This window comes from Lolium perenne, chromosome 6 (genome assembly GCF_019359855.2).
Source record: "Lolium perenne isolate Kyuss_39 chromosome 6, Kyuss_2.0, whole genome shotgun sequence".
Classification (NCBI taxonomy): Eukaryota; Viridiplantae; Streptophyta; class Magnoliopsida; order Poales; family Poaceae; genus Lolium; species Lolium perenne.
Window position 1 is genome coordinate 211657858 of NC_067249.2, and position 20565 is coordinate 211678422.

General features: G+C 43.2%; 2 protein-coding genes across 3 annotated transcripts; one reads left to right on the plus strand and one right to left on the minus strand.

The window, feature by feature from the left end:
- Nucleotides 1-584: 584 nt before the first annotated feature.
- Nucleotides 585-6337, minus strand: LOC127306199 (nicastrin). Its single transcript, XM_051336824.2, has 16 exons — nt 6170-6337; nt 5347-5460; nt 5140-5254; nt 4835-4914; nt 4666-4742; nt 4462-4539; nt 4280-4351; nt 4089-4162; nt 3794-3926; nt 3646-3717; nt 3272-3391; nt 2940-3011; nt 2477-2617; nt 2174-2258; nt 1656-2094; nt 585-1353 (listed from the first exon to the last, which is right to left on the minus strand). The coding sequence occupies exons 1-16, from the start codon at nt 6240-6242 to the stop codon at nt 1089-1091; spliced, it is 2010 nt and encodes a 669-aa protein (XP_051192784.1). The 5' UTR covers nt 6243-6337; the 3' UTR covers nt 585-1088.
- A 115-nt stretch (nt 6338-6452) lies between these two features.
- Nucleotides 6453-13228, plus strand: LOC127306198 (ATP-dependent RNA helicase DEAH13). 2 transcript variants are annotated; one of them, XM_051336819.2, is made up of 13 exons: nt 6453-6573; nt 6749-7129; nt 7490-7555; nt 7793-7868; nt 7960-8043; nt 8148-8197; nt 8284-8344; nt 8431-8841; nt 8990-9202; nt 9326-9556; nt 9974-10087; nt 10171-11370; nt 11464-13228. In XM_051336819.2, exons 3-13 carry the CDS (start codon nt 7497-7499, stop codon nt 12895-12897), a joined length of 3933 nt encoding a protein of 1310 aa, XP_051192779.1. In that variant the 5' UTR covers nt 6453-6573; nt 6749-7129; nt 7490-7496; the 3' UTR covers nt 12898-13228. The 2 variants fall into 2 exon arrangements, with proteins under 2 accessions (XP_051192779.1, XP_051192783.1); XM_051336823.2 differs by having other exon boundaries at nt 7969-8043.
- The last annotated feature ends 7337 nt before the right edge of the window (nt 13229-20565 follow it).

The following is a 20565-nucleotide window of genomic DNA, read 5'->3' on the forward strand; positions in this document are numbered from 1 at the left end:
CGAAAAGGTAGTTCGGTTTGAACGGGAAGTAGAAACCTTAGCGTGTCAAGGAGTAACGATGTTAACTGTGCATGTGCACGCCCAGCAAACAAAGATTCTCAACGGTGACTAATCTAGCTGGTGAGCCTGATTAAGAGCCCGGAGTATTATTTTTCTCTAGTGGACACGTCACGCCGTATCGAAAACTTAAATCGCTTCGTTGTCCCGAGCTGGCGCAATCGCCTCGCGGACACAGCGGAATCTCCCATCTTGTTCGGCCGTCCCTTTCATGCATGCAAGAGGAAGACAAACTGCTCAACTTGCTGCTTAAAAGTTTGATTCTTAAGAAGCTTGCACCAGTAAATACATATTCAGTAAGTCATAGTACAAAATTGTGCACAAAGTGTTTGTTAACCAATAAACATCATCTTGATACGATATATACAGAAAATGTATTTTGATTTGCAACCTGATTAAGTAAAGAAAAGGCAGCGTCAGCAAACATGTTGCGCGTGGCGAATCAGCTAGTCGGTGGCGGATAAGGACAACTGGACACAAGGGATATTTGGTTTTAAGTAAACCATCTCATGATCTCATCAATGGGGTAAGTACAATAATTGGACAGGTCCATAAAGTCGCAAAGGCAGACGTGCACAACAAGAACTGAAGGATGATACGCGTACAAGTAGTACTCATCCACTTCCCCATCACATGCAATGGGCACCAAGCAGTCATCCACCTGTCCAGTGTACACACACCTAACTTGGTCCAAGTACATTTCCAGAAGCATCTACCAACAAAGATGAGCACAGCCAAGAAAATCCATACATACCAAGACAATCCACCCAGGTCATATGCTCTTGAAGTCTACATCACAATCAAGATTTACACATCCATTAGACTCCTCATCAGCTGGGAGACCGAACAACTCCATATGATCTCTTGCAGTGATTCACAAATTTGGCACCTCAATTCATGTTAGGCAAACTACTCATGCTTTACGGCTCAAAATTCCTATTACAGGGTCAAATGGTATGATTCCTAAACTGGCATCAGGGTACACATTACAAGGTCCCCAGAACTAGTGGGCCAAGTCCAAGTGTTGATATTCAGTCTCGCTTTGTGATCTTCGATATATACGTTCTGCCAACGATCACCCCAAGGTATGAGCCGGCGGTCACAACGAGCCCAGCGAGAAGAACGAGCCAGTCAGAAGTCATGGACTGCACCGCGTAGACCCTCAGACTGATAGTGTTCCAGTAGCTCTCGGTCCACACAGGGTCTGCAGCACCCATAGGGTCCGACGAGTTGGCTGGGAGAACATGCCAGACATTGTCCTCAAACTTCAGCCTGGTGGAGTAGGCAGGGACATACCTAACAAGTGACGGGAATTATAGCAATCAGCAATGATCTCCAACTAAATAAGAAATAAAACAAAATCAGACTGAGTATCATGACTTGTTCTTCACTAGCAGTTGAACATAATGCACAAGAACTAGCTACATTATAGTAGAAGATGCCTTAGTTCAATGGTCACTAAAGTGCTAAATGCTGATGGATCAACCCGCAAAGAATACTGAACAGAGAATGTATGAACTCCTAAAGAATATTGAACAGCAAATGATTTGACCTCCACATTTTAAAAGGGGTATGTGCGTGCCTTTAAAGAAATTTACCTGGTTGTTGATACAACACACCTGCCTCCACCCTCGACTTCTGCCCCTACGCATACTTCATTTTCATCGCTGCACTTCCCAGTGCAAGAGCTTATGTTGCCTGCCAAAGTACCAGTCCTGTCTGCCAAGAAGTTCCATATAAACCGGGAGGTATCATCTGCATGTGAAGGAAACTGCGTGCTAGAAGCTGAATCCTGGTAAACACCAACATAATGACTTGGACATGAACTGCTTGTAGAAATGAAGCTCTTCGTGATGCCACACGAAAGACCGGGATCACAGGTCAGTAGACATCCAATCAGTTCTTCTACCAGTGTAACATTCACTCTTATAGTGTTCAGTGTCATGAGATCGACAGGCATATCAGCAGTAGCAAGAATGTACAATGATCTGGCAACCAAAGCAGCAGCTGCTGCTATTGATGAAGAATTGATGTTTGCTGCAGAAAAAAACAGTTCACAAGTTCAAAACTGCCCTTCGGTGAAACAAATCGCCACATTTGTGAATGGTCAACTTACCAGGGTTATCCAAATAGCTGTGATAAAATTTATTGGAAAATCGGGAATCAAAGTCCTCTAACACAACTCCAGAAGTTGATGTATTCTGCACGCATGGGTCAACAGAAAACAGACCATGAGGCAACAGTCTTAAATGATAATATCTTGAAAAAATCAGAGTTTGGAAAATTAAATACTCCCTCCGTCCCATGAAACATGAAACAACATGTTTCATGGGACGGAGGGAGTAAAACCTATAAGTGTAACTAAGACCATGATCTATTAGCACATTGAATTCACTACCGAAGAAGCCAATGATTATACCTTTCTCATGAATGCCATTAAAGAAGATGGTGGTACACCAGGGTTTGATGTAGCTGCTGGTTTTACTTTAACATTATCAGAACCAAGTGAATCACTACCACTTTGGAGTCCATCTAACATCTTCTTTGAAATTGATGAATTCTGTTAGAAGCAGAAGATATTAGCAAGATGAAACAGTATTTTATTATTTTTAGAGATATATTCACTCTGAAAATTTTCAAGTATTATACAACCTAGTGACTCCCATGTATCACAAAAAGGTATCCTTTTATCAAACTTCTTACAACAAGTGGAGTTCCTACCACCACAACACTACTATAAATTTATTCGACCAGGTTGCATAATGTCAAGAACAATGAGCAAAAAAAAGTTATAATCTCTATGGACAATATGGGCTAGCTAAAGTAACACCATGGTAGCAATATATTTATTTGCGCCATGCAGTGATTCAGAGAATAGTTACCCTTGAAGAATGTGCATAAAATAATGGATGTCCTTGACTTATGCCCTTGCCAACAGAACCAATCTCCAGTACCTGAATCATGTTTGAACTGTTTGTTACAAAAATTAAGCATGACAGGTTGGGGACTTGTCTAATAACAGAAAGGTATAGCACATAGAGACCAAGGTCATACAGTAAACTCGAACAAAACAAATGAAAATTCATTATCGCCCATAGATAAAAATATGCAGAAGGCCCATGCATGAAGAGTGAAAAGGATGTTCCTAGGAAAAATTCCATCTGTATAGAATCATATATTATAGTTTGAAGATGCAATCCAATCTGGGACTCACCTGCTCAATCATTGAGCTGTTAATGCCATTCACGGAATCATCACCTTCATCTATTTCCTGTAAGAACTTTCTGCTACCAAGATAACCCCAGGCTTCACCATCAAAAGCAGCAAACACAAGCTGCAATATATATGGCATGATGTCAGGAACAAGAACCAGGATGGTTTAGGAACCAGCCACCACAAATTGTGCCACACCAGATGTCAAACATACTGAATCTCAGGCTTCAATGCATAACTAAGAACTTAAAGAAAGATTCAGAGGAGGCAAATTCACAATAAGTATAACAGAAGGTACATAAATAGGTGAAGAACTACAGGGTACCGGTGAAAACATGGAAGCAACTAACTAAGCAATTTCCCATGGTTGAGTACCTGTTTCTTGAGTTTGCTTAGATCATGAAGGTGAGAAAGAGCATCAACAGCAGTGAGCAAAGCAATCAATCCCTGTGTAGAAGTTGATATTGTTTTGAAATGCAAATAAGCAATACAAAGAAGACAATCATGTATGTCTAACACTTACTGATATGGGAGAATCAGCACCCAGACTACGGTCCCGAAAGAACGATGCAGAGTCCTGGGATGCAACGACCATTATAATTGGTTTCTGATCCTTCATGGATGCATTGCTCATTGCTGGTAACGAAGCCCAGACACTGCCCTTCAAATACGAGGATCAAAAGTTGACACAGAAAATAGATAAAAAAAATGCATGCGGTAGATATAACATTAGCAATTGGCAGAGGTTATCTTGGAACTCTATGCATAATATTGTGAACATCATAGCAAAATGCCTATACAAGGAAATAAGTACCAACCTCTGTCCTCCTAAGGGCAAGCACGACTGCGCTTTGAGGCAGGACTCTGAGTCATGTGTTTCAGCTTTTGTTGTCTGGAGTTCATGTCAATTAGAAGAATACAATTGATTGATTGCATCAGTGGCAATACTGCTGCTATCAATAAACATGTGCTGACAGAAGTAAAGAAAAAATGATAAGAAACGCCGAACCTGCATAACAAGGTCAAATTCCGCCACATTTGGTTGATATCCATTGTTAGACTTTTCATTCTTGTCCGCAATCTATAATTGACAGCGATGACCAATTATATAGGCTTGTAATTTTCAAGTGTGATGTTACAATAAAAAAATGAACCAAAATAAACTACTGTAGATAAAAGCAGGCAGAATACCTTCCGCAGAGTTTGTGTGCTCTCTTCTGAAAGTAGAAAAGCAGGAAAGGCATATCTGTTCCACATAATACCTGACCCCTACAAGGTAAACTGTATTGGTAACAGAGGTATACTTGAAGCATCGTGCCAGATTTTACATTAAAGGGAAAGAATATGGTTTAACTCTCAAGGGGTGGTACCATTCGAGTCAAACAAAGAACTTACAGCGGAATTCCAATCATGGCTGACATTTGAGTATGGTGCAAACTCCTCTTGTGGAAATTTTCTATCCGGTGACAGCTCTACACAGTCAAAAACAGTATGTTTCTTATGGAGTAAAGGCAACAAAAACATATAGAGAACACCCACAAAATAGGGAGATGTTGACACTGACCTAGTAAGTTGCTATGCACACCATTTGACTCAACCAGTACACCAGCAACCATATGGTAAAGTTCTGGATCCTTGGATACCCTAAACAATAACATACAAATTACCAAAGGTTCTCATCCTTAACGCATCAAGGGCAATGCAGCTCTAAAAGAAAACCACAAATATTATGGAACAACTTTTATTTATGTTTTCCCATCAAGGATGAGAGATATGGAAACAAACTTCTTTTTCACTGCCATGAACAAACATCAAAAGATACAATGATTTAAAATTTGTATACAAGACTTCAGCAATCTGATCTTATACCTCAGGAAGAAATCTGACATCTGATCTAAGGGAAGAAGAACTGCGGACGGTTGAACCAGCTGGTCAATGCTGTTGAATCTTACAACCGGTGCAATAATCTGGCCATGCCCAGGATCTAATTACAAAAAAAAAGTCGATTCATGGTCACAAAACATGACGGCCATCTTAGTTTTTGCTTACAGCACAAGGGCAGACCAAGATACTCACTGGAGCAGCCGATTTCACCAGAAAGATTCAGCAGCCTGACACAAGGGAAGCTCTCAATGTCTACGTACATTGCCTTGACAAGATCTGGAACAGATTCCAGTGTGGCACCATCTCCTGGAAAAACACAAAGGCAGCATGAACCTCTTGATAGAGACTAGAGTACAGCAAGTGAGAGAAAAATAAAATTAAAAGAGCTAGTCTAGCTATAGAGAAGCCAGAACTAATCGTACAGTTTTTTAAAATCGAGTTCCCAGGTACTTATTTATTTATTTCAAGCAAATGGCACGACTGAGAAGTATGTAGCACTTATGCAGCAACCATGCTAGTTTCATAAGTAATCACTTGTCGTAACAGCACATGATCACATTGTACAGACACAAGTATTAGAATAATGACATGAAATTCACGCTGGCTGAACTGAAACGACTGCACTTCACAATACGTTTCCTTGTTATAAATATGATTAGGTGTGGCTGTAGCCTAGTATAGCAATAGCAGCAATTCCAGAATTGAGACGGACCTGGTGTAGCAATAGCAAAGCCTGATGATATCCACAGCAGGAGCTTGAGCACACAACTAACTAGCTAACTAACTAGGCCTACTAGTCCGCTACTCGATTCACCTCAAGGTCGCAGCGAGACGGGACAGATTCGCCATAGAAGCTAGTACCGCAGAACAGAACGTTCGAAGCAAGCGCGAGATCGTGTAGATTGAACTCGAAAAGTAATTTCGAGATAAACAGAGCGATTAGGCGAGGATTTTTTTTACTTTGTTCAGAAGAGAGAGGGTTTTGCGATTGGCGAGATAGAGAGGGCCGGCTGACCTGAGACGGCGGGGGCGAGGAACACGAGGAGGGTGGCGCAGGCGGCGGCGGCCGCGAGGAGGCCGGCCGCCATGGCGGGCGGGGCGCGGCGGCGATCTGGGGCTTGGGCGAGTGGACGAGACGGGGGGAATTGATTTTTTCTTCTTCTCTTTTAGCCCCCCCGCCTCTGCTTTCACCCCAGTGCTGTTATCTCTGTAATTAAGCTGATTAGGTAAAAAAAAAACTAGGTTTATAATAATAACATTACAAACAGACGAATATGCCCTCGTCCAGGTGGTTCAAGTCACGAGAGGCAGAGCAGCCTGTCCGAGCGCCAGCCGCCAGAGCCGCTCCGCCCCGTCGCAGCTGGCCGCTCCGGCGCGGCGCGTCTCCCTCCATCCGCCGCTCTCCATTGCTGCCCCAAGGTAAGGCAAGGTCTCCCCTATCTATTCCTCGCGGACTATGTCTTGTTCCTCTGGTTTGGTGCTCTGCTCCAAGGAAATGTTTATTCAGATTGGCATGGGGATTTGAGTGGGATTGTGAATGTTCCATATATTGCAGAGAAATTATAGCGTTTTTTTGTTTGATTGAAACCTACAGATGTTAACACTATAGTACGGAGTATAAGACAACGTATTGAAGGGTGTTTATGTCTGTTCATGTGCCGTCGTCGCCTGTTTCGAGGTTCGACGACCGGAACCGGAAGAGACCAAAAGCACAAGAGAGACTAGGGAAAGCGCCGTGTTGGGCTTTGAGTCCAGAAGAAGAAAGGCCTACTTAACGGCCCAATAACTCAGCTCAGTTCGTCTTCCTCAATCGGCTAGCCAGAGCCGCGCCGGCGCCGCCAGTCCCATTGCTCAGCTTCGTTCGCGCCGCCGCCGCCGCCGCCGCCTCCTTTCCGCCGCTGCGTGACCGCGGCTAACTGCTGGTCGAGCACGTCGACGCGTTCCCCAGCGTATCGTCGCTAGGCTGCTATCAACGGTGATTCCACAATCCCCAACGAGTCTCATGTCTTGCTGATTTTCTCCGATTTCCTATTCCTATAGTTATATATATATAGCTTGAAGCCTTGAATAGACGCATTTTTATTATCAGTCCAATAGAAATAAACCAAGAGATCAAATAAACTTTTTGCCGTGTTTCATCTATTTTGTTGGACATTAGGCATTGAGTATAATTGTGTAATCGATCCGTGCTATTTATTTATTTTGGCTTTGGAATGGTTACTTTCCAGCAATGTTATTATTTTTCGGTATCTGGATTGCTCGAATCCTGGCACCGCCACCCTGGTATCCACCACCTGATGTACCTGAGGTTTCTGTTCATTTGCTTCGATTGCAGTTCGAGCATGGAGGAGGATAGCAACGCTCTCATTTTGCCCTGCAAGAGGAAGAACAAAGCGCAAGGGTATTTTATTATCAATCCATATAAATAAATAAACGAAGAGATCAGATAAACTGTTACCGTTTTTGCCATGTTTCATGTATTTCGTTGGGCATTAGGCATTGAGTATTATTGTGTAATCGAGCCGTACTATTTTTTTCTGTTTTTTGGGGCATGTGGATTGTTCGAATCCTGGCACCGCCACCCTGGTATCCATCACGTGATGTACCTGAGGTTTCTGTTCGTTTGCTTCAATTGCAGTTCGAGCATGGAGGGGGATAGCAACGCCCTGATTTTGCCCTGCAAGAGGAAGAACAACGCGCAAGGGAAAGGCAAGGTAATGTAAAAAAAAATTTGGGCCCTCTTTCTTGGGTTTTCTTCTCAACCGATGTCTGGATGAGATTGTGGGCGTCATGTAACCTCTGCAGCATTACCAGGATGGCAAGAAAAACAAGGGCAAGGAGGACCCTAAGATGAGCAAGACTCAGCTAAAGAAGCTGCACAAATTGGTGGTGCGCCTCGCTACCCTTGCCATTTGCCAAGTAGTACAACTTCTTTTGTTGCTGGTTAGCTTTAGTGTGCGTATCAGTATTGATGCCTGCCTAATTGTTCCCAGGAAGAAAAGCAAAAGAAGGCATTGCAAGCAAAGAGCATCGAAATTTTGCAGTATGTTTTTGTCTTATTTTGTTATGTTCTATGATGGTTTTGGGTTTCCTCTGACAACTGTGTATGAAACTGGCCCTGCACAATAGGGAGCACAGGATTGCTGATGATGTATATTCACTGCTGCACACTACGGGGTCTATTGGTCAGGTACAGTAGATATATCTGTAACACCTGGATTGGTTACTATATCTCACTGCAAACTTATTTCTTAATGGTATTTTGTTATACTGCAGGCCGAGACTATGAAAGAAAAACGTAGGCGTGCTGTGCAGTTCTCCAAGGCTGGTTTAGATGTACCTGAAGAACTTTCGCTATTCAAGAAAAACTGTGATCGGAAAGGTGTTCCTGAAGACAGTGAAGCTGTGCTAGAAGCTTCCCCAGTGAAGTTTATTAAGGCATCAAAACATGATTATCCTGGTAGTGAACGAAAGGATCATGAGAATGATTCAGTGAAACCTATGATGGGTTTTGGCGTGAGCATTCTGGAACAAAAAACTGAAGGGACTAAAAATGATGCTGGCATTTCGGTACATCAGAGCATTCCGCAACAAAAAACTGAGACTAATGATGATGCTGAAGTTTTGGCACATCAGACAGTTCAGTCATCTGTGCCAAATTGCTCTGCCGCAGAGATAGATTTGCAAGTAATACTGGTCCACATCTCTACTACTTTCGACTCATTAATATCTAATTGATCTAAAAGCACGCTAGATTTAGCTATTCAGTAAGTGGAAGAGAATCAGAAAGCTGGTGCCATGTTCTGTGTTAATTAAACCATTATACTTTTGTTAGGATGAAGAGCCACAACAAAGTGAAGCTTCTGTACAGGAGTGCTTCAATCTTCCAATTGTGGTGCCTGTGTCAAGACCACCTGAGGTTGAGAAGGCGAGGAGGGATCTCCCAATAATAATGATGGAGCAGGAAATAATGGAAGCTATCTACGAAAATTCTGTGGTAATTCTGTGTGGAGAAACAGGCTGTGGTAAAACTACTCAGGTCCCTCAGGTGAGCCTGCCCACACATGGTGTCTCTTAAACATTGGTTTAAACTAGTACTTCTGATCCTATCTGCTTGTGTTAAGTAGGTGCCAACTTTTTCATAGCTCTTTATACTACTTGTGTTTTGCAGTTCTTATACGAAGCCGGCTTTGGCACAAGCAATCGAGCTGATAGAAAAGGGATGATTGGTATCACCCAACCACGGCGTGTTGCTGTTCTTGCCACATCCAAGCGGGTGTCTTATGAGTTAGGACTTAAGCTAGGAAAGGAGGTTGGTTTTCAAGTTAGGCATGATAAACAGGTTGGAAGTAAATGTTCCATCAAGTTTATGACAGATGGTATTTTGCTGCGAGAGGTTCAGGTTGTGTACTTTTCCTGGTTGCTCCTGTCAGTCTATTTTGTTCAATCATTAAAGTTTCTTGTTGTAATAAACTGATAACTCAGTGCTAAAAACGATGAACCCATGACCAGAAATGCAACAAAGTGGTATATCTGACACTTTTTACTGCCATAACTGTAGATGACTCAAATTTATAAATAATTCTAGTGAGGTTTAAACTTGCTTGTAGTGGTTTAGTCGGTTTCTTGATTAGTCGTCTTCCATATGTATTTCATTACACAGTCAGTTGTCTACCTGTAATTGTATAATTTTTACAAATTTTATCTATACATCAAGTGATTTGCTCTTCTGAAATGCTTATGTGATCTTTAATTGAAGCTGTGTCTGACATAACAAAGATTGAAACTCCTTACCACATGGCTTACTGATCTTTTGCAGGGTGACATTCTGTTGAAAAAATATTCGGTGATCATCTTGGACGAGGCACATGAAAGGAGTTTGAACACAGATATACTTATCGGGATGCTTTCTAGAATTATAAATCTTCGCAAGGTTAGATCTCATGAGCTTGCCCCATTTTCATTTTAATGAAAGCAAAAACGTGCAGGCATGGCTAACTTCTGTGCATATCAAAGGATACGATTGCAGCTCAACAGAAAGCAATACGCTCTGGGATGAACATTAAGCCAGAAGATATGATTAGTCCGCTGAAAGTGGTGCTGATGAGTGCTACCTTGCAATTAAAGGATTTTATTTCAAACAGAAGATTGTTTGATGTGATTCCACCCGCTGTAGAGGTACCTGCACGACAATTTCCAGTAACAGTTCACTTCACAAAGAAGACACATGACGATTATTTGTCACAAGCTTATAAAAAGGTTCTGTCAATCCACAAGAATCTACCACCAGGTGGAATCCTTGTATTTGTAACTGGACAACGAGAAGTGGATTATTTATGTAAAAAACTGCAAAGAGCATCCAAGCGGCAAATTGGTAAGAAGCCTGAACGGGTTGGAGATGAGTATGGTTCAAGAACAGAAATAGATGAGAAGGAAATTTTTGAAGCATATGATATTGATAGAACTGAACCTGAGCACCAAGACGGCATGTTTTCCTCATATGGTGAAGATGAAATGGATGATGGGCTAAACGTCGATTCTTCTGATGCTGAAACAGAGAGTGAGATGGAGACTGACAGTGATGATGAGGATTCCATTGCACATGAAACTGCAGAAGATGGACCAGTGTTATCATCTTTGAAAGGTGCTGTGAGTTCATCTGTACTGAAGGCGTCCTTTAAAGCTATATCAGGAATATCAGGAGAACCGGAAACTGCTGAGGAATTGAGCAATGCGACAAATGCGGAGAAGTCAAATCCTTCTATTCCTTTCAGTAAATGTACAGATCCTAAATCTGTTTCACGTGCTAGGCTTCATGTTTTACCACTGTATGCAATGCTACCAGCTTCGCAGCAGCTTAGAGTGTTTCACGATATCCCCGAAGGAGAAAGATTAGTTGTTGTGGCAACTAATGTTGCAGAAACCTCTTTAACGATTCCTGGTATAACATATGTGGTTGATACTGGAAAAGAAAAGGTTAAGAACTATGATCATGCCACGGGGATGGCAAGTTATGAAGTCCAGTGGATAAGCAAGGCATCAGCATCCCAACGTGCTGGGAGAGCTGGAAGAACTGGGCCTGGCCACTGTTACCGTCTCTACTCAGGTGCAGCATATGGTAAAGATGATTTATTTCCTGAGTTCTCTGAGCCAGAGATCAAGAAAATGCCAGTTGAAGGCATTGTGCTTATGCTCAAGTTTATGACAATAAATAAGGTAATGCACTTAAAAGCTATTTATCTTTTTTTAATCATCTTTTTTCATGTGTTACCTTTTGTCCTATTTTTCATGCAAATATGATTGTTGCAGGTTGTAAACTTTCCTTTCCCTACGCCTCCTAACAAGGAAAGTTTGGTTGAAGCTGAGTGTTGCTTGAAGACATTAGAAGCACTTGACAGCGAAGGAATACCTACATCAATGGGAAAGGCTATGGCGCAATACCCCATGAGCCCACGGCATTCCCGTCTTCTTCTGACAATAATTAAAATTTTGAAGAGTCAGCAAGGCTGTACTAGATCTAACTTAATATTGGGATACGCAACTGCTGCTGCATCAGCTTTGAGTTATGTGAATCCTTTTCTCATTCAGGGAGACACTAGTAGAGAATCAAACCAGGATGGCTCTGATCCAGAACATAAGGATCAGAATGAAAGAAAGAGACAGAAGAAGCTCAAGGCCATGGTTCAAGAGGCACGGAAGGATTTTTCCATCCCTAGTAGTGATGCTTTAACCATTGCTCATGCTTTGCGGTCATTTGAGTGTTCAAGGAACCCAGTGGAATTCTGCAGAGATTACTCCCTACACCTCAAAACAATGGAAGAGATGTCGAAATTGAGAAAGCAGCTTCTTCGATTAATATTCCACCATAGCAAATCTTGTGATGAATTTGCTTGGAATTTCGGAGGTCCTGGGGATGTTGAACAGGCCTGGAGGAGTGAAACCGACAAAAAACCAATGCTGAATGAAGAGGAACTTCTGGGGCAAGGAATATGTGCTGGGTGGGCCGATAGAGTTGCAAAGAAGATTAACACTTTCTCTGGATTGTCAAAAGAGGATCGAAAGGTTCGAGCTGCACGTTATCAATCTTGCATCCTGGATGATACAATATATCTCCACCGAGCATCTTCTGTTACCCAAATTCCACCAGAGTATGTAGTTTACTCGGAGCTACTAAATACAAAGAGATCATACATGCATGGCGTGACCAGTGCAAAGCCAGGATGGCTGTTGAAATATGCCAGTTCTCTCTGCACCTTCTCAGCACCACTGGAGGATCCAAAACCCTACTACGAGCCTAAGAGTGACCAGGTCTACTGCTATGTTAGTCCCATCTTTTCTCGACATAATTGGCAGCTTCCGCTGCACAGTTTACCCATCAAAGACCCCACCAGTCGGTTGCAGATATTTGCATGGGCTTTGCTGAAAGGGGATGTTTTGCCATGTCTAAGGGTGGTTCAAAAGTTCCTGGCTTTGTCGCCATCTGCTGTCCTTGGGCCTGCCAGCCAAAGAAGAGTTGGGGATCTCCTTAGCAGGATGAAGAACGGTGAAAAGTTAATAGACAGCCGGGCAGCATTGAGACATAAATGGAGTACTGATCCAGATTTTCTTTATCCTGAGATTCATGCATGGATACAGGGTAAGTATCAGAGCCAGTTTGAAGCAATATGGGAACAAATGCACCAGGAAGTTCGGCTCGAGGGAATTGAACTCTTCCCAAAGAGGTTCAAGAAAGTTAAGGCGTAGTTGTTCAAGCAGAATATGTTAGAATTGCTTGACTGTTGGAAGTCCACTGGCGTGCAGTCCTGGGCCCATGATGAAGATGGGGTCTGCGGCGAACAGGGACAGAAAGCAGTCACCAGTTGAGCTAGATACTGAGGTCCATAGGTAGCGTTTGCTGCAAACGAACACAGATGGTTGCAGCAGGTTTCTCTGTGCACTCACACGCTTAGGATGATCCTTTTGGATGTTTTATTATTTCTGGTTTTTAACATACATTGCCGTAATCAAGGTGGAATGTAATCTTTGGTACTCCAGCTTATATTTATAGATAGTGCATTGGGAGAAGGTTATAACATTCGTGTGTTGGGTGGTCTAGTCCTGTTTCTTGTCATGGCGCAATATGAAGTGCTTAATTCGCTCTGAAATTTATGATTTTTTTTTTTTTGCCAAGACATGTTGTGGCTCTTAATTGATCCTCGAGTCAAGCTTGTAGCAGCTTTTCAACCTTCCCCTGAAGAGTTTGTACTTTGTCTTGGTGCGAGAAGGGGGCAGATCTTGCTGTAGAAAAAGAATGGGGAAGAGTGTAACAGAAGAGGTGAATTGGTTAGGAAATAGGAAGATGAGTCGATTAGACTAAGGCGATGTGTTATTGTTAATCAGCTGCTACATTAGTGCAACCTCTGCAGCAGCAGCAGCAGCAGCAGCACAATCAAAGCAGATCGGGGGCTAACTCTTGCAGACAAGATCACAAGATACATGGCATGCTTCATGGACGGACCGGATAAAAGGTTGGGCCGTGGAACTAGCACCATCGATACGGTGGACATACAGACTCCACCGCCTACTTCCCCTGCTCCGCCGCGCCACCGCCATGGCCATCGCCAGCCAGGATGTCCGGTGGCGCCGGGCTCACGCGGCCGCTGACGGTGCTCTCCGGCACCAGCCTGTTCATCTGGGAGAGGAAGACGCGGAGCACTCCGCTGACGATCCGCTTCAGCACTGCACCTCTCGTGGGAACGTAGCGAGGGTGGGCTCTCGCCGGCGCCATCGTCGGCTTCTGGCCGTCACCGCAGCTCATGGCGGCCGGTGGCTACTCCGGAGAGGGGAAGATGCGGTTTCAGGTAGGGAACGTGGTGATCGGAGAGACTAGAGAGCAATGGATGCCTCGGCCGGAGCCAACGTGTGGCTGGTTATATAGCAGAGTAGGTGGCCACCGTTAGAGCGGCAGGTAGCACGGCACGGCTGCACTGCACTGCGCCCAGATCGCGAAGCGAGGAAAGGGGCGCGAAGCCGGCGTGTACTGCACCGGAAGTGGCTTGAGATGGCGATCGGTAGGGGCACGTACACGTACTGGCCGGTGAACTGAAGTGAATCACTAGCACAGGGCCCTCTGGATTGCGGCGGAAGGTGCCTTTCTGCTAGCTGCCTCCGCATCATATCGCAGCTGCTGTTTTCAGTCGTGGGATTTCGCTTTCGCGCGCCATGTAGTGACGATGATCATTGGCATTCTGGCAACCACGCACGCACTCACGCACCAACCCAATCCATCCTTCGTCTTTTTCCTACCTACGACAGCGGATAGCGCGCGGTGCCCGATCCAAGAGCCCCGGCAGAAAGTGGCGGACGCAGGAAAGAATCGGAGGGGGGGGGGGGGGGGGGGCCCCCCGCAATTTTTTTTTTTTTCGCACCCACAAAATGTGAAAAAACCTGTGCATAATGAAGTAATGAACTATATAGAAGACAAATTTGTTGTAAACATTGGAGTTCAATAAATATATCAAAATCAAATGTGCATGATTAAATAGTTCAAAATATTAAAAAAGTCTTACATGGTAGAATATATCATAACTAGAAAATTACATCATTTCTTCAATCTACAGTTTCGCATTGCAATGAAAGTCTCAACAATGGCATCATCACTTACATGAATGAATACCCATGGCTCGATAAATGTCACTAAGCAATGGTCAAGAGCTCATCACCCATACTATTTCTCAACTTGTTTTTCACTAGACTTAATATGGAAAATACTCTTTGTTTTCCACTAGACTCATTGCGGAAAATACTCTTTGTCATCGAAATCAAGCCCACCATCTTCGATTTCTACATCATGTATGACTAACTGTGTTGATGCAATCTTCTTTGTTTTTGATGCTTGTTTCTAAAAAGTAACGCAATTTTGCTATCCCTCTTCATTTATACACAATTAAAACATTTAAATATTAGCAAGTTAGCAATTTTCTTTGTTACACAATACATAGTGAGTCATGTATACATTTGCAATTTACCAAACAGAAAGAATAAGTAAATAACTTATAACAGAGGCAGAGAGGAGAGCGCGAGGCTGCACGGCAGCAGGTCACCTGGTCGTCGGCAACTCGGCGGGAAGAGCAGGGCCGCGGGGAGAGAGGCGGCCGGCGGGAAGACCGGCGCGGCGGCCGGCGGTTACTGCAGCGGCCGGGGCTGTGTGAGGGCAGAGATCGCTGGCCGGCCAGGCAGGCAGTCTAGTCGAGGGCGGGCCTGCGGCGTGCGGCCGCGGTGCCGGGGTGGCGGCGGTCGGTCGGGGCGGCGGCGGTTGGTCGCCGGTCGAGGCGGCGTCGGTCGGTAGCTGGGAGCCTGCCTGCTGTGGGAATCGCTCGTCTACGTGACTTGGTGCTGGGCTAATTCGGCTTTTTTCATGGGTACCTAAAAAATTGGCTGGATTTCTGGGTGGGCCACGGCCCCTCCGGCCCCCCCCCTGCGACCGCCCATGCCGGCAGAGTCAGCATTTGGTGTTGTTAAGATGTATTCCATCAGTTCTCTTTTTTTCGATAGAGACATGACATCGGTTCTAAATTAATTAACTCAACTTGATCTACATATGTAGACACACTAGGCGAAATTTGGTCAATTAATTTGGAATGAAGGGAGTATGCATTGGTTGTCTCATTATTATAACTCTGTCAAATGTATGTATGACACCACGCCAGTCCTAAGGGGTACCGCATCCAAAACCTTCTCATATGGCATCAGAGCGGATTCTTCCTCGATCACCATGAGCTTCCCTTCTTCCTCCTCGACATACATTGGCTCAAGTGGGCGGTTCTCTCGGTGTCTTTGTTTGTGAGAAAATAACGAGGGAAAACTTTGCCCAACTCTATGGGCAGCGGTGGCCGGTCGAATACGGAGACGTAGAAGGAAACTCGGCACGAAGGATAATGATGGGGGCAATGTGAAGATCCCAAATTGTTACCGCATGGTTACCTCCTCCCCCCCCCCCCCCCCGTCACGACCATGATTTGCACATGCATTAAAGTTTTTTCTGTGGGGTACGTGAATTAGAACACACAACCTTGAGCAACTTCAAGCAAGCTCCGCCACTGCAATAAAGGTTCTGAACCTGGTGGTCGGGCTGTCTAGTTTTAGTTATTATGTGAAAAGCGGTGCAGAGATGTATTCGTCGTAGGGGAAGACTCGTATGATACAACTTATTTCTGAGCTCAACCGAACACATATTAGCGCTGGGGGTACAACTCTAGTTGACGTCTTCACACGTATCTGTACTTCTTCAACGAAATTGCTTCACACACTCTACTCTAGAAAATTTCTTAAAAGAATATAGAAAATTTCTTAAAAGAATATATTTATGCTAAGTTTTAAATGTTACTCAAAGTTTAAGTATGATTAACCGTGGGCACAGTCTGGCCGTCGGTTCCTGTGCCATCGATTTAGGATTTTCTTTTCAATTTTTCAAAAAAGATATTCATTTTAAAAAATTGTGTTTGACTTGTTAATCTCTCACGGGGACATTTTTTATTTTAAGTACACTTAATCTTAGGTTATATTGCATTCGTGGTCAAATTTTCCAGTTAGTCACCCATCTAGCACGTTTAACTTATATGTCCTTTCGGACGAGTTTCTATGAAAGAAATGACACCTTGTTATCAATACTACCATATGTATTATATTAACCCTATGCTTGACATAACACCTCTTTATTTTTGAATTTCAAACAATTAATTATGTAAACAACAATGAATAAATAATATTAATCTTGAATTCAAATAACAATAAAATGGTATTATTTTTTTGTCTTTTCTATTTGATATGGAATAATTAATATCTTTAAATCTGTAAATCGGAATTTGACAAATAATATGTCTAAAACAATCAGAAAAATGAGAGGAATCCAAATATGACATCCATATGCGTTTGGTTGAGCCCTTCCTCCACACCCACACACAATATGGGATCGAAATGCGTGTTATAATATGGATGTCATATTTGAAGTGATGAGGAGTTAGCGCGCTTCCTCCGGTGAGCCCTACACGACCTGCCTGCCAGTGGCACAACAACCACTTCCACTCCCGCCACTTCCAAAAATCCTATTCAGGTAGAGGCAAAGACCCTACCTAGCCACGAACAACGTCGCCGCCTTGCAAGCTGAGAAACCGCCGCATCGATCACACCTGCCATTGACGAGACCACTCCCATGGCAGGCTCAAAGCGCACCACCTCAGCCGACGACGATAAGAAGGCGAAGGTGCCGAAAAAGCTATTGTCGCGGGAGGAGAAGTCCGTCCAGGCCGCCAAGCGACGAGGCCGGCGTGCCAATTTGAAGTTGAAGCAAAAGCAGCAGGTGGCCGCCACACTTGCCTTTCAGATGCAGGTGAACGCCAATGCGCATGTGAGGCTGCCGACTACCATGGCCGAGGCCATGCTCTACATCAAGCAAGAGAGGATCATCGCCAATGCTCTTCCGGCCCCGCAGGACTCATCGGTGAGCTCAGTAAGTTTCCATGCAGAATTACACATGGATACACAATTGCACATCTTTCTTCCCACTTGCACGTGAATTGCACATGAAATTAGATGACCGTTCTAGATCGATCGAGAACTAGCCGCGTTCTTTGGATAAAATCCTTTCTGTAGGAGTTAATTATCCATTGTATTTTATCGAAGCTCGACAAAATTTGACTAAAAAGTTTTACATATAAAATATTCCCGCAAACTTTTTCATGGTCCAAACTCTAAAGAGAGGTTGGTTTCGTCTGCATCGATCTCCCGGAAGCACCATTGAGTGGTGATCAGGTGATGTCCCGTTGGAGACCAACATCTCCTGTTCGGTTACATGTTCATTTAGTGTACAAGTCCCTCCATTTCATGTGTTCATCTCGTATGCTCTTCTTCATTTATGTTCGTCAAGCGGTGTAGATGTCTTTCTTGTTAAACTACAAATGCAAATGCAAAATAACTTTGATTGATTTTTTTCTACTTCATCTTCGTCAGCGCTAAACCGGCAAATACATGCAATCTTACAAAACTGTCAAATCTAGGCTACCATGTAACCAACTTCATAACTGGGTGATTATGGGCTACAAATGTGGGATGTACCATCCTAGGAAATAAGGTGTCCACATTTCAGTGGGATCCTTTCCCACTGTTTTACCTCAAAAAAAAAAAAAGGTGTCCACATTTCTGGCATTCACAGATGTGGATAATATCTGCATGTACCTTATAGATATTTTGGGGAGTGTGTTCACTCGTATTTCATGATATCTTCATATATCTCGTAGAAATTTTGTGGAGCATGTTAACTAATATTTCTACTCAACTGATGAGGAATATCCAAGTCCATGGGGCAGATAATAGGCTTGTTGAGATTTTCATATATGTATATCCCTACCCTCCTCATTCACACTAATGTACTAACAGTGCATGAAGGTCAAGGAAAATAAATTAATTGATTAGTCTTTAAAAATGTTATTAAAAATAGAACTAATATTGGCCATACCATAAATCTATTAAGAATGGTAATGAATATTTCTAGGTCAGAGTTTTTTTCTTGCATGCATATAATGCATAAAATAAACCAGGGGATTCAACCAAAAAAATATCATGGTGATTAATCAAGAAAATGTTAGCCTCAAATATTTCTTTCGTAGTGCAGAAAGTACACGTTTTGTAAGGTTGCCAATTCATCTTGATTAATGGGGAGATGCAGCAACCGTCAATAGATTTGTGTGTCTTCACTTCACATACACATGTAAGGTTCAGATACACACAATGTATACAATTACAATTTGGTGCTAACAAAATCTAACTATAATTCTAATTTTAGAGTAAATAGAAAATCTATAGTCCAAACTGGTGTTTAGATATGTTTTCTGGTGACCCACCCGACGTTCCATCCTTGAGCGTGTGGTCGTTGACAAAAAAGGAGATTTCGTGGTTGTCAAACATTGCAGCCCCGCATTTGCAAAACAACTAAAGAAACTTAATTACTCAGGATAACAATGAAAAATAAATATGCATTTTAGTTCGTGGATTATTATACGTACTATAATAATGTGTAAGCCTATGTGGTTGAATCCCAAGCATCTTTGATATGGAATGGTCTTATGTAAATGTTGATGTGAGTCAAAGACTATGTTAGGATTTAAAACTCTGCAACAATTAGGTTAAAGATCATACTTAATTTTTTTCACAAGTCCCAATATCCTTTCTAAGAGTTGATTTTCATTAATCAGGATCAAGGTTATCCTTCACACTAATGTGCAAAAATTTCTTTCTCTCAAACCTTGTAAACACCAAGTCAGTGATGCTTTACCTTCATTTCTTCACAAAAAAAGCATATGATGGCCAGGGCTAAAAGTGAAAGATTTGCCAATTCTATCTTGAAGTTTTCCCATGTATATGAATTTAAGTAAACCCATATTATTCATCCAAAGCGGTTATTCTTTCAACCAACCCATCTGAAAAGGGTCTGTGCCATTCATGGCTCTTCCAGCTCTATCCCAAGATGCTTGCGAAAGCTGCACTTTTTCGCGAGGTGTGGAGCCGACGTATTTGTTTCTGGTTCCTCGCGTAAGATTAGCGGGATCGATGTATGGATTGCCCAGATCATCGAAAGCCTCTGACGCCTCTTCTGGGTGACTTGACTCACCGATCACACAGACTTGACTCACCGTATGATAGATCGGCGAAGACCTCCCGAATAGAAGTGGATCTGTCGATGAAGTCGAAGTTGTCGATGCTTTCCGAGTCGCTTCTCAGACCAGAGTCCGTGAACGACCTGAAAGACATGTTGCCGAACATATCGGCGAGTTCTCAACCGATGGCGGGCTTGATGAAGCTTGACGATGAAAACTCATCATCGCCCAACTCGATGATTGATGTTGATGATTCCGAAAGGTCGGAATCGGCCGTTGACGGCTCCGAAAAAATCGGTGCCGAAAAACGGTGCGATCCTTCTTTCCCGACGAGAAAGTGGAATCTCCCGAACGTCATCTCTGTCGACTCCTCCAGATCGTCGTATGCATGCAAACGGGCGGGAGTGTGAGGAACAAAATCGACGAGATCAGGTTTGACATGTTTACCTCCGTCCATCGCGTTGCTTGCTACTGAAGATGTTGTCGATGTTGACGATGACATCGAGATCAGCTCCTTGTCGCCTCCAATTCCCACAGACGGCACCAATTGACAAGGGTTTAACTTGTCAATGCCTACAAGTTGTATACTAGGGTTTCGCGGAAAGTAGAGGGAAAGTAGATCTTGAAGGTTCAGCCGAAACAGGTGCTCAACTACGAAAACTAGGGTTTGTGTTTAACAATGATTCGATCCCTTCTTTCTCCCTCGGCTCCCCTTTACATAGGAGGTGGAGCCGAGGTTTTCGTATCGTACAAGTTACAAAGTCCGGGAGACTGATTTGAG